The sequence below is a fragment of the Pezoporus wallicus genome, unplaced genomic scaffold (assembly GCF_028554395.1).
Source record: "Pezoporus wallicus isolate ANWC-B61680 ecotype Strahan unplaced genomic scaffold, APGP_CSIRO_Pwel_v1 contig_4710, whole genome shotgun sequence".
NCBI lineage: Eukaryota > Metazoa > Chordata > Aves > Psittaciformes > Psittacidae > Pezoporus > Pezoporus wallicus.
This window is the reverse complement of record NW_026640647.1, coordinates 4,931,890-4,945,439: the sequence shown is the minus strand read 5'-3', so window position 1 is coordinate 4,945,439 and position 13,550 is coordinate 4,931,890. Positions and strand designations below refer to the sequence as shown.

The following is a 13,550-nucleotide window of genomic DNA, read 5'->3' as shown; positions in this document are numbered from 1 at the left end:
AACAAACAAATTTTGGCTGACACATAAAAGTTTTTGTTGGAAAACTGATAAGAAAAAATCTATCTTAAAAAATTTTTCAATTTTGCAACAAAAAAAAAAACAGTTGAAAATTCTTGATGAAAATTAATTTTTTTTTTTTAAATAAAAATCTTCTACTGAGAAAAGTTTTTTGCAACCACCTTTCATACTGTGGCTTTTCAAATAAATCTTTAAGGCTGGAACAGTCACAGAGATGCTGCAGTAGGTTATTCCATTTGTACTGAGGCCCATTGGACAGTTAAACTAAATTCTCCTGAGCTCTTGCATAGCCAGAAGCTGTGCTTGTGTCAGGACAGCCTGATACTGCAGAACACCTTGAGAGCAATGAGTGCACCTGTACCCTGAAAGACAGGAAATCTATAAAAATATTAAAGATTTCTCACAGGGTCAACTGTTCCAGCAGCTTCACATTACAATTAGTAGAGGTTTTGGAGTGAAAAGATAGAAGGGCAAAATATTCTTTAAAACAGATGATCTGTGGCAGTTCTAGCTACAAACACACCTCACCTGATAGATCTGGACACCCTGGGGAGCACCACTTTGTAGCAATCCCAAAGCACTCATCCTCTCCTGTGAGAGCTCAGCATACCTGAAGGGATACTGAAAGAAAGGTCAAAGCAGCGTTGGCAGCCCCTTATTTCTAAAATGTAAGTTTTCCCTTCACATATTTTGAAGTAAAGCCTAGCACATTTACTCTTCCCTCTCACACCCCTTAATCTTCAAAAAAGCAGGGTCTTCCTGCAGCATGTATGCTGATGTGGGTATGCAATTTTTGTCCAATCCTTACCATCTGATATAAACCATGTAACACTTTCAGGTAAAATCTGAAAAGGAAGCTGACAAGCAGAGTTCTTCTATATTCCACTTTTCCACCCTGAGCTGATGGAGGGAGGAAAATTTCCTCCAGCACCAGTCTGCAAGCTTCATTCAGCATCTGATCATTCCATTGCCTGGTAGAAAAACAGACTAACATGAGCACACACTTCTTCAACATTAACAGGAATTTAGAGCTATTGTAAAGTATGTGGGAAGTTGTAAATGGATTAGCAGAAGTTATATCAAGAAATAACCTACTGTTAGGGAGGACAGGTCAAATACAGATTGTGAGTGTCTATGGGTTCCATCTGGCAGAATTTCCACTGCAGAATCAAACAGAGCCCATGCATCACACCATGGCTCCTGCACTTTGCTTAAATGCATTACAATATCCAATACCTTCCTATGAGCTTCTTGCAGGACTTCCTTGCACTGATCGTGGTTGAGCCAATGCCTCCATACAAAATACTCAGATCTGCAATAGTATCTGTGCCTGGATTGAAGAGGACTCTCATTCCAGAATTCACTATGGAAAAAGCATTTTTCTGACTTTCAGCCTGCCTGAAGGCTGAAATAAAGTCATCCTAATGGGGAAAATAAAGAAAAATTCAATCAATGGCAGAAACTGACTGAAAGAAAACAAACCTACTATTCCTTATATTCTGATTTTTAGCATTGTCCAAATAAAGCAACATTTTAAAGAACGCTTGCTACAGTTACTGGTTCAGGTAAACTTTTTATTTGTCTTGAAGTATTAAGCTAATCATAGATGGACATACTAAGAGGGGACGTTATTTGAGGTTATCTACGTGTAAGAAAACATGCCAAATTTTTAATTCTATCAGTGGTTTAATGACTTCAGAGTGCTGGAATAGCAGTCCTGGTATAAACCACTTCATATATGGCTGATATGTTCTCTGAAATTTCAGCTTAGAAAATTGTGGCTTCTTCTCCAGGACATGGAGGCCCCACTGTGCTAAGGAACCTTATTTTGTGAAGATTTTACACTCAAGAGATTTTACATTTTATGCTACGGTAATGACATTTACTGAGGGAGGCACTAGAAGCAGCTGGGTTTTCTACTGTCAGAAATGTTTTGTTCTGGGGACAAATTCACATATTTTAAAAGAAAAAATAATAGCAATTTCTTTCATGATCAGACATGAAAGAGAAAGAGAAAGGCAAAGAGACCTTTGAAGAACTGTAGCCCCAGAAAGAAACTTCAGATTGAGACTGCCACAAAACTTTTAAAGTAGGGGTTAGCAGGTAAGATCTGTTACTATGAGTATGTGATATTCTCATGACAAGTGTAAAACCCAGGATTACATGTTTTACAGTGGATCTTGTCAGAGATGGAAAATCCTTTCAACGGGATTTAGATTGCTTCACTGAAGCAATGTTCACAACAAGCTACCCAAAAGGAAAAGCCAGCAGCTGACAGGAGCAAGAGGGAAAACTGACAGCCAGGGTTCCATCTGCACTTTCTGTTGACAAGTCTTGCAAAAAAAGTGTGCATGTGCCTTTTCATTGTGTCAGCAGTTAATCAAAAAGGTGATTCAGGACAAAAGTGAGTGGCAGAAGCAGCCTCTTCCCAAAACAGTGTTAATTTCCTCTGGTGAGGCTTCTTAATTTCATGTTATTCCATGAGATGGCTGACAGACAATCTTCCTGCTCTTCTGAGTTTGCTAGCAGTGCTGTTTTCTTCTGTTCATTTTGTTGTCTCCACCTCTGCTGTTCTTCGATGCAACTCTCTCTCTCTGAAAGGTAAGACTCTGAAATACCCTCTGTGATAGCCTTTGCTCTGTGGCACAACTTGTCACTGGACAAAGCAGGTTGGGATTTCTTTCTTTTACTTCGTGGAGGGAAATAGCCCATTCCTCCTTAATTTTCTCTTCCAGGCTGTTTGTCTCTCAAATCACCACTAAGGCTCAAAGTTTCTGGGCAGCAGAAGTACTGTTGCTGCTGCCAACACAAGATTATGCTTTTGTAGGCCTTGAACTCATAGGAATCTCATTTTTCATGGGAAAGCTGCCATTGCTGCCATGGACAGAAACACTCTTCCAGCATGAGGCCACCTCGGTTTAGTATGTGGGATTGCAGCAGGCAGCTACTCTGGGGACAGACCCTCTGATGTCAAGGTTGGCAGACTCCTGTGGTCACTCCCTCACTGACTTCAATCACAACACACTAGCTTGTAGCTTGGTCTTCCTCTACTTGCCCCGTACCCTTCCTCACATCCATTAGAGCAGTATCTTAGAACACAGTAACAATGACACCCTTTCTTCTGCCCCTAGCACCCTAAAACCACATACTGCCACCTTTGGTCACAGTAATTAGGACCTTATTTTGCCAGGAGTTGCAAGGACAGCTCAGGACTCTTCAGTGTAAACTGCTAATTACTTACTGAGAAGAGGCCAGAAATGAGCATTATTGCTGAAAACTGTGTGACAATATGACACTTTTCCTCAAGATATTCAGGCAGCCCAAAATTCTGTGTCTGGAAGGGGCACAAGTGCATATTTAAGAGTAGAGAAAAAGTAGTGAGAGGCCCAAAGAAGTAGAAGAAGTGGAAGAGGTGATGGAGAGATGCTATAACTTTCTTAACTACTTCCAAAGCAGTAGTAACCTGCTTTTTCAATGCCTTCTGAAAACAATGAAAGTATTCATAGTAACTACAGTGGAATCCAAATGAAACCTCTGAAACATCAGGGTCTTACCTTCAGCGAGTATGGGATGAGAACAGAAACAATGACCTCCTTGGCCTTTATGTCTGCATTCTCACAGCCAGCAAGAAACTGATCATTTAAAAGAATCTGTCTTTCACCATCTGTTGGAGAAAACTGTAGTCTGTTATTGAATGTCAAGCAGAAAGGAAACGTTTCTGCATTGCAGATTCAAATTTCATTGCATCTGTGCAAAAGAATATATTAAGGGCAATATGGCCTTAGTACAGCCCATTCCATTCAGGATCTAGCCTTTGAGAGGAAAGGCTAATCTTATGGTACATGTTAAGTGCAATACATTTCCCTATATGAATGCTAAAGATCCACATCAAACATAAAATATGAGAAAACGTGTATCTTACAAGTGCAATAACGTTCAGAAAAACAGTGATTTAAATTCAAATATGGCTATTCTGTTTCTGCTCAAAATCTTTTTGATCATTAAATCATTACAGTACAATAAGATTTTAAGAAATTATCAAGCACTGTACTGAGATGGAGAATCAGCCCTGTATATCTTCAGTTCAAAGATGGTAGAAACTGTTGCCAAGATTTTCCAAAGTACCCACAGATTCTATATGACATGGATGGGACTTGCTTGGTCTTGATTACTGAAGTGTTATTTAAACATGATGCCCATGTATATACATGCACACACATATGCACAAAAGTACCAGTGACTTCAAGAGAAATTTCTAGGTGCATTACCCTAGAGAATGAAACAAAATTTTCCTTAAAATGAGAGAAACATAAGCAATAAAAGCAAACAGTAGTGGAGATACAAGATAAAGCTAACCTGTCTGATAAATGGAGCAATATAGCCAGAGGCAGTGCAGAAAGGGGACTTTTCTACCTGTCAGGCCTGCTCACCTCCCTTTCATGAGATTGCTAGATGTTTCCTTTTTGTCTTGTGAAACAGAAAGACTGTTTCCTGCTGGCAGACACTTTTTGCCAGTTAAAATGACAGGCAAATACCAAGATAATGTTGTCTATTCAGCAACATGTACCATACTAATTCATCAAGGAGATGCACAGTAGTGTTTCATTTGAAAATTGTTACCTATATCGGTATTTCTCTGTTGCAGTGCTCTGCTCATCTGGCAAAGACATTTGGCAGGGCATCCAAAGCTTACCTTCTGATGCCAAGTTGAGGACAGATTTGCCAACTGATAAGATTGGGTTCAAGTCCCATGTTGATCCCCTGCTTACAATGTGTCCTCCTAAAGACTTTAACAAAAAGTTAGGTTATTTTTAGGTTTGCCCTTTTTACATGTAACAGCAATCTGTATCATAATCCCATTTTATTAACGGCCTGTTGGAAGAACTTGTATTTGTTTTGTTCAATCTTAACTGAACTTCTACCTTTGTACTTTTCAATGTGATTTACTTTACTCTCTCCTTCAAAAGTCCTTTCTCATACCATCTCTGTTGAGAGAGACCAGATTTACTTTTCTGCCCACTGCCCCCCAAAGAGATCGCCGTTCCCTTAGTTGGAGAAGAAATACAAGGTATTGATAGAAGGAAATTTTAAAGGAAAATCAGGGACAAGATCAGAGATGCTTAATATATGATGGATAAACAGCTATGTGTTGATAGTCAAGCTAAAGTATGATTGGTTTACAGTACCTTATAAGAGAACTCCACTTTTCCTTGCTCACCTCTTCCAGTTCTCTGCTCAACCAGTGAGCAGGAATAGTAGGAGTTTCTTTGGTTACAGTTCTCTGGATATTTGAACCTGATATACTAAAGTAGGACTCCCAGTTATTTCATACAATTTTTGTGATGTTTTTAACTATTTAGCTTTTTGAGGCATGATCCCACCCTCACACAGATTTTCTCCATGTATATGTAAGTGGCATTCACACATATATATATCTGTAGTGTTGGTTTATTTACTGTCAGTGCTGAATACATACTGCCATGCTCCTGATCTGTTCTCCAGCTAGAGTTCTCAGGTGTTGCAAGAGAGTTTGGTAGATTTTTGTTTTCTCCTGTGGAAGTTTTGTGACTGCCTCCATCAGGATGTCTCTGAGCTGGGCCAAGCAGCAGGCAGCTCCTATTACTAGCCCTGAAATGAAATGAACTTAAACAGTGAAATCATAGGGCCACAATATAAATGCAATATATAACTGATAAGGCCTTTAAAGATTTGCTTTTGTGCACGGATTTTGTCAGCAGGATGAAAAAGACAAAAACCACCAAAACGTGTTTTATATTACATACAATAAGAAATGCAAATATTACTTGCTTATTTAGTGATGGTTCCCAGTATAAACACATACCTGAAGAATATACATTGCATATTTGCACAAACCAATGCACATGCCTTTTCTGTGCTGTGTATCCCCAAAGAAAAAAACAGCAGTTTACTCACTAAGATGAAGGGTGACTGACTTGTTTGAATCTTCCAAGACTAATCTGCAAACTCTTCATCACACTTCCAGTAGTATCAGAGAAGTGACTACTATAGACTTCAGTAAACACTGAGGTAAGCCTGCAGAGAAGTCTTCAAGTGTTGTATAGTGGGTTTTTTTCTGAACAAAAGGGCCATGTTCTAGAGTAGTCTTTTATTGATGGATCTACTTAAATGCAGAGTTGCACTGATATTAGCATAATAATTAAAAAATATTTATAATTCAGCAATTGCTGTGAATCATGGAGCCTGGAGAACATAAGGAGAGAAATTGTATCAAAATGTCAGCTTGATTTCCCATGGGGAATGTGCTACATTCCTTCTTTTGCTACAGCTGTAGTGCCTCCACTCATGGAGTTCATGCATCTACCAGATTGGATTCTCGACCAATGGACATTAGTACAGCCCATGTGATGTCATTGCACCTGTGATAACTTCTATTAGCTGAGAACCCAGATCAGTTGCGCCAAAGAAAATGTCGTGATTTTTTTTTATTGGAAATTTATGCCTGAATATTTTGTGTTGAAAAACTAGCTCTAGCCTAATCTATGTTCTATGAACTTTGTGAGATCAATGGTTGTGATAAAAAGTTGACTGGTGAAAACATAAAACAGAGAAAGCTGACTTAGGGCCTTCCTCTGTGCTTGCTGTCTACAGAAATATGAGATTTGAACAAATATATTCTTGCAGAAAGGTTTCATAACTGGTTTGTCACCATCCATTATGTCCAGATCACAGGTAAACTGACATGCTGGTTAAAAGGCTTAGTGAAAAAAAAAATCAAAATATTCAACATGAATGAAAGTCAATAGTTCTAACTGCTTCTGGTGTCAAAATACAAACTCCAAGTTCAGTCATCACTGCTTGTACCATCAGTAGAGATAAGTTGGAGACTTACCATTGTTTGTGCTACTCACAACATGCATCTCTGGAATCCTAACAGGATGAAGAATGATTGGATAATAGGTACCATGGTGATTTTTTTTGAGTCCTAAAAGGCAAAGTATGATAGTATGATCAGAGATCTGTTTAAGAATTAACCATATTCCTTGACACTGAGACTGAAAACTTCAAAACCACTGTTACCAAGTAGATTCAAAGTCTACTGTTGTGCAGTATCTTGAATATCACATTTTACTCCTTTTACAAGGCCCACTTCATTTGCTTCTTTCAGGCCAAAAGCTGATCTGAAGTCCTAAATCCAGTATTCTCTTTCCTGACTCTTGCTTCTTTCTCCTCTGAACTGGTTTCTGGTCCTTTCCTATACTGCATTCATGTTTCACCTCTGGCCTCAGAGATTTACACAATTTCACAGCTGCTTCACCATGTTTCTAGCTACTCACTCCACCTTTCCATAAGAGCTACATAATTTTTGTGCTTCCTTTTTTCTCTTCTTGTGCAATCTTTTAAAAAAACTATTCCCAAACTAATTTATACATCTAGTAACTAGATTATCTCATGACCTCTGTTCTTGTAAACCTTAGGCTTTCCATGGTAGCCTTCTTTACTGTGCAGTGGCTGCTTTTGGAGGTTGATCTGACGACAACAGAGAGCTTTTAGTTCATGTGAAAGAGCCTGAAGTTTTTAGACATGTTTGCCATTTTGATACTTTGCCAAGTATTGCACCATGGGAATGTACTATTGAACAAATGCCACACCCTTTTTAGGATCCCCAGAAGATAAAATGCAAGATTATGTGCCTACTGCATAATATAATCCTTGGGTCAAAAGATCTTTTATCTTTCCATACCCACACTGGTGTTCCCCACAACCAGGGGTGCCTTTGGATACTTGGCTTTCAGCTCCAGAAGCTCCTTCAGGCTAGGGGGAGAAATCCATGTTGTTCTCTTGCCACGGAAAACCAAAGTTCTTTTTTGCTGCTCTTGAGCCATTCTCTGTGATGGAAATGACAAAGATTTGGTAATTTTGACTAATAAAAATATAAACCACCATATTGCTAAGTAGGACACTGTGTCATGATAGACAGTGAGACATTCATGAGGCTTTTCTTCTGAGGTTCCTGTAGTGCTGTACAACTCTGAGCTTTTATCATAACTGTATTATTGCTCAAGAAAATGAGATAAGAATGAACTAAATGACTTGGTAAGAGACAGACTAAATGAGTGGTAAGAGACAATTAGTCTTACATTTTCCTTTCTCCTGCTCTGATGATCCCAAAAGACTCCCTTTGTATATGATATAAACAATAAAGCAATATGACTGAACTTTGTGGGAAATGAGGATGCCAAAATCTCACTGCATACGTGACAGAATGTAAGAAGTCCATTCTCTTAGGGAGATCACGCATCCCTATTTGCTGAGTGTCTTGTATCCGCGTTACTAAACCCAAAATAATTTCTATAGTATGTAAAATGTCTTTTTAAGATTAAACTACCTACTTCCAATTTGTCTGCAAGGTCTAATCTTTTGAGAATTACTATGTCCTTGGGATAGTTGATCGGTATTTACATTTTTGTTTAATCGAAGTGGTTTTCAGGCATCTCCTCTCTTACAAAAGTAAACATACCCTTATTTTCCCCTGAGGATACCATATATGTTCTTTTCACATTTGACAAGTGCCATGTGGAATCATGATTTCAAAAAATGCAAAAGCCATCACTGAAAAACCCCTGTCTTTGCAGGCAATGCAATGAACAGACCAGTGGACAAGCCAGAGAACTGCTGCAACTATGGACTGGCCTTTTAGGTTAAGGACATGCCTGAAACACGAAAGAGGTGACATGTGTCTGTGGAACCAGTCATAATCTTAGTGGTGTGGGCATCCTTCCTGTCAGAGAAGCATTTGTTACGAAGTATTACTGCCTGAATATCTTCACAGCTGCATTCCACATGCTTTATTTTAGTACTCCAGACGCTTAAAGCATAATCACCAAGCAGGTTTAATTTCTCAACATGGGGCCTGATGCCAAACCTGTTTAAATCTACTGATAGCTTTAAACAGATTCCAATGGGACTTGAACAAGCTCTCAAGGTCATGTTAAAAACCTTGTGTAGCCTGGAAAAGTTCACTCCTCCTGGTATCTCAGTCTGAACACATAGAGCAGATGACAGTGCCTTCTTTCTGGCTGACCAGCAGAAGTTTAGCCAAGATCTTCAATGCAAGTATAAAAGTTGCAAAACAGCAATGTAATAGCTGCATTCTTAAAGCATGAGTCTCTCAAAGGCAGGTCAAGTAGCAGAAAGACAAACCTGCCTTCCACTTCACAATTTCATAAAGGAGTTTATGCGTGACTATGCATGTTCTGGTCTTGAAGAGCAAACATTAAAGAAGGAACCTGTAAGTTACAACCAATGTTTATAAAGCAGCAAATAGCATTCTGTAACACAGTAATAAATCAAAGAACCATGCCAGGCTTTCTCTGAATTCAAATGAACTTTTGTGCCTCTGAGGTAGGTGGTTGTGTAACAGCAGCAAGAAGTGCCCACAAATATTTGCAAGAGGAGCGCAAACAAAGAATTTCGTAAGAAGCTATTGAAACATGAGTGGATAAAAAAAACCAGCCTGGACCTGCCTGCTTGGGGTCTGCTTAGTCTGGTCTGGGTAAATCCTGCACTACTATTTTCACATCTCTTTTCTCATGCCTTTCTCTGCAGATCCTGGGCACTTTCCACCTCCTCCTTTCAAGTTTCCATCTGTCCTTCTGTGACTCTCCAACGACTACTTCAGTAAACCCTCTTTTTTTCTCTCCAAATCCTTTGTCCTCCTTCAGCATTTCCCACATGTAAGTCCAGTCTCAGGTTGCCAGGGTCTATGTACCAGGTGGAAGGAAACAATGGGTCCTGTGGTCACTTGAATCCAACAGAGAATTATAAGACAGAAAAGATGGAGAAGCTCATTTGGGGACTTTCAAGGAAAATACTATATTCCACAAAGAAGGCTAACCGGTCCAAAATAAAATGGTTCTAATTAAGGAGTTCTTTTGGGAGAAGTCTGGAAATACAGTTTTGGTTCTGGAGAGACAAACAATTTCTTTTTGAAAACATCAGCTATTTGTAGTAATGACAACATATAGATTATCCACATTAAAATGTCTCATTATGTTTCACTAAAACTGATCTTTTCTGTTTATCTGAGGATAGATCTTTCAACTTAACAAAAACATTAAATTTTCAACATCTGCAGAAACTCAGTCATGCCTGCATGATAACAAATGTCAGTAAAGCCTACCATTAGTTCAGGAGGAAATATAAATTCCTGTGTTGGATCCATGTATGGGAATTCTTCTGGACTGCAAAGACCTGAATGAATCTGCAAAGAAGTTTGGGGAAGAGGAGGGAGGGGGAAAAATGCATACATTCAGAGTAAGTGGCAAGTCTGTCATCAGATGAGATTCTTTCCATAGGTGACATTGAGTTTTGACATTTTACACGTTGAGTTGCATTCAAAAATTCAATATGCCCATATTGATTTTTAATGTTTAATTCTACCTATTCACAAACTACTCTAAAGACAGAAGACTATCATACTAATAACTCTCAAGTCTTTGCTTGAAGTAGATCAAGCCTCAAGAAAGATCTTGCAGTATTTCCTGAAACTGGTCATAGCAAACATATAGCAGCCACATTGGGTGAAATATCTACTGCAGGAAAATGCAGTGCTGGATGGTATAGTCATGTTCTCTTCATAAACTGGGTCTGTTAAGGAGCCTTCTGACAGAGAGAGTTTGGCATGACAACAAATAATGCAGCAGGTCCCTCAGGTCAGAAAGACTTGGACTTAAGGAGAGCCTCTCTACCCTTTCATAAGCACTGCAAGAGCTGAATGCTGACAGTACACTATAAAAATTAGGTTTATCTACTTGTTTACAGATGTCTTTTTTTCTGCATAGCCTTTTCTGAAGCCATGCATCTTCTGGGCTCTCAGGAGCTTACTTGAAGGGAGAATCTGGATGTGCCATTTTTACCAGCACTGTTCAGCTTTTTCTGCCTCACTGATTTATTTTCAGACAGCAACAGGTCTCAAGTATATTGAATAGGAAAAGAGATTGACATATCCTAGTCTGAAGTCTCTAATCCCTTCTCCAGACAGTCACTATCTCTGGGCACAGAGGTCGTGGCTATGGTAACTATAAAATCTGGCTCTGGATGGCCTAGTCTACTGACTGACTGTTGATGAAATGGCTGAAGTTTCTGGGTCTCCCTTGCTCCTCACAACAATCTGGCACCAGCTATTTAACTTGGATGAAAGCCACCTCAAGGAATGCAAACCAGTGAAAGCCAAATAAGAGAACACCCAATGTAAGTGCTGTTTCATAACTGGCTTCATTGCCAGATCCATGCTTCAAACAACCTTGGCAGCAGCTGGCCAACAATTTTCAGTTCTTAAAGGGGCAGAGACAATACACACATGCACAAACATATACACACATCCAGTTACACTCCTTGGGGCTCTAAGGTTTTTCACTGTCCAAAGAATTTTTCCTCCAATCATCAAGACATTTTACTTTAGAGGATTCTTAAAAGATTTTCAATCAGAGCAAGTTTATCCAAGTTCAATTCATCATGAAGCAAGACGAAGTCGTATTTTAGGGCACTATGGCCTCCTCTTGCCTGTGGATGAAGACAAGTTCTAAGATAAAGACAGGGAATGGAGGATGTTTCTGAAGGCCTTATGTGTACCCTTACATATATAATTGTGGAACCTTTGCCAGAAGAAACACAAATGAGGTGACTTGTGATTTTAGAATGTGCATATGCAGAGTATATTTTGAAGCAATACCAATATATATTAATTACTGTAGAATGCAGAAGAATGAGACACTTCTTCCCTGAAGATCTTGGAAACAGTAACACACAATAATGCTTATGAAAGGCTTTACAAGTACTGACATTACACAGGAATAGTTTTTCCTATTTTTCATCTTCAGAAATTCAGAGTTGGTGTCTCAAGCACACACAGATAAGTCATGATGATGGCTGCAGAAGTTCTGTTTGTTAAGGGAGTTCAACTTCGCATCAAGACCAGCTTTTTAGGAAAGGTGTCTCTGATCAACAATTTTCTTTCTCACAAAACAAAGTAGACTTAAATGTATAATATTGAGATCCACACTATCACTGGAAAATGTCACTGCCTGTCACTGAGATATGGAGTATGGATGAGAGACTTCAGAAAAAAAGGTCACTTTTCCCAGTGGAAAATAGGTCAAATCTGTCTACCTTCTGACTACACAGCAATGCAGATGTGCTACCTTTCTGCAGCACCAAGAGCAGAGAGCATGGAGTTCAGCTTGGATTAAATGCCCTAGGGCAAAAGTAGCTGCTGCCATACTTCAAGATGGTCCCTTTCTACAAATCTTATAAAAGCAAACTGGATATAATGAAAAAAAGAAATCTAATTTAACTTACTTGACCTTCTGTAGAAGATGTACACACACATTCTTCCTTATCCAAGCAACACTGTCCAGTACCTCTGAGCTGGCAACATGCTGGCTCCTAAAGAAATCATATCCTACTCTATAAAAACAACAAGGCAGATTTGTGATGTATTTGTAAAAGTTTTGATTCTTCCTGTTCCAAAGCATATTTGTTCAGTCACTTGAAGTTGCTCCAGAAGAACTCTTAAGCCATAGGGCCTCACAGAATTAGTTCCCTTTGTGTACCCAAGTATCCATAAAGTAAATGGAAAGAAATCAAAGTTATTTCAGTTGTGCCTGAATTAAGTCATTGGAACTGATGTGAAGCATCCATAAGTGCATTGCAAGGGTACATGTAGACCTAAAGCCAGTGGCAGCTGTAAGTGCTCAACACATTTAAAAACTAAAAGAGGTAGATTTTCCCAAGGTTTGACCAAAAATAATTTCCGAATTAAGCTAGATTCCAGGTAGGTATTTCAAGGAGGAAGAGCCTTTTCAGATACCACCAACTGTCCCAAAATAAGAAACATATTTGAAAATATTGACCTACCCCAACAAAAAATGTGCAGCTGTCTATGATTGGCCGGTATCCTGTACAACGACATAAATTACCTGAAACAAACCACATGATAATCAACCATAAGAAACCAGAACAATGTTTGGGAGCACTGGCATAATTGGGAATGGTCTGGCACCAAACCTGTAGATATGAAATGATGAAATCTATGTCCCTACTCTCACATGGGCAAAATCATATCTGTAAAAATAAGAAATATTACTTCAATAGTGATTATTATGTATGATTAAAATTTATTGTTTTAAAGGCTATTTTTAATAATATTATTTCTATGAATGTATGTAAAAAATTAATTACGAAAAGTATACAAAAGTAAGTACTATGATTAGTACTACCACTACAGTCTTTGGATTTTATCATCCAAACAAAAATCTATTGCCGTCCATCACTATTATAGTTTTCATATGCAATTAATAGCAGTAGTAAACTCTTTACTGGAATTTCTAACATTTCCTTCATGAAGTCAAAATCTTGTGGTGGGAAAGGTCAATTATTTTGGGAGCTATAGAAGTGTTAGCAAATTTGTGACTAGAAAGTGAGTTGAAGTCACTTAACCTATTGTACTACATCTTGCGTGAAGAGCAGTCAATATTTCAGTGGGCTATAAC

The 13,550-nt window shown here is 38.7% G+C and overlaps 1 protein-coding gene across 4 annotated transcripts in view; it reads right to left on the bottom strand.

The window, feature by feature from the left end:
- Window positions 1-13,550, bottom strand: part of LOC130604868 (aldehyde oxidase 2-like) — a 43,422-nt gene that overhangs the window by 22,839 nt on the left and 7,033 nt on the right. For all 4 annotated transcript variants that reach the window (XR_008973543.1, XM_057419803.1, XM_057419802.1 and 1 more), the window contains 11 exons: window positions 12,916-12,977; window positions 12,358-12,444; window positions 10,181-10,261; window positions 7,742-7,886; window positions 6,890-6,982; window positions 5,495-5,646; window positions 4,712-4,805; window positions 3,573-3,682; window positions 1,255-1,439; window positions 827-989; window positions 547-639 (listed from right to left, as the gene is read on the bottom strand). Coding sequence is in view for 3 of the 4 variants with exons in the window: in XM_057419803.1 (XP_057275786.1) it covers window positions 547-639; window positions 827-989; window positions 1,255-1,439; window positions 3,573-3,682; window positions 4,712-4,805; window positions 5,495-5,646; window positions 6,890-6,982; window positions 7,742-7,886; window positions 10,181-10,261; window positions 12,358-12,444; window positions 12,916-12,977 (1,265 nt within the window). In the remaining variant the exon portion in view is untranslated. The remainder of the gene's footprint in view (window positions 1-546; window positions 640-826; window positions 990-1,254; window positions 1,440-3,572; window positions 3,683-4,711; window positions 4,806-5,494; window positions 5,647-6,889; window positions 6,983-7,741; window positions 7,887-10,180; window positions 10,262-12,357; window positions 12,445-12,915; window positions 12,978-13,550) is intronic.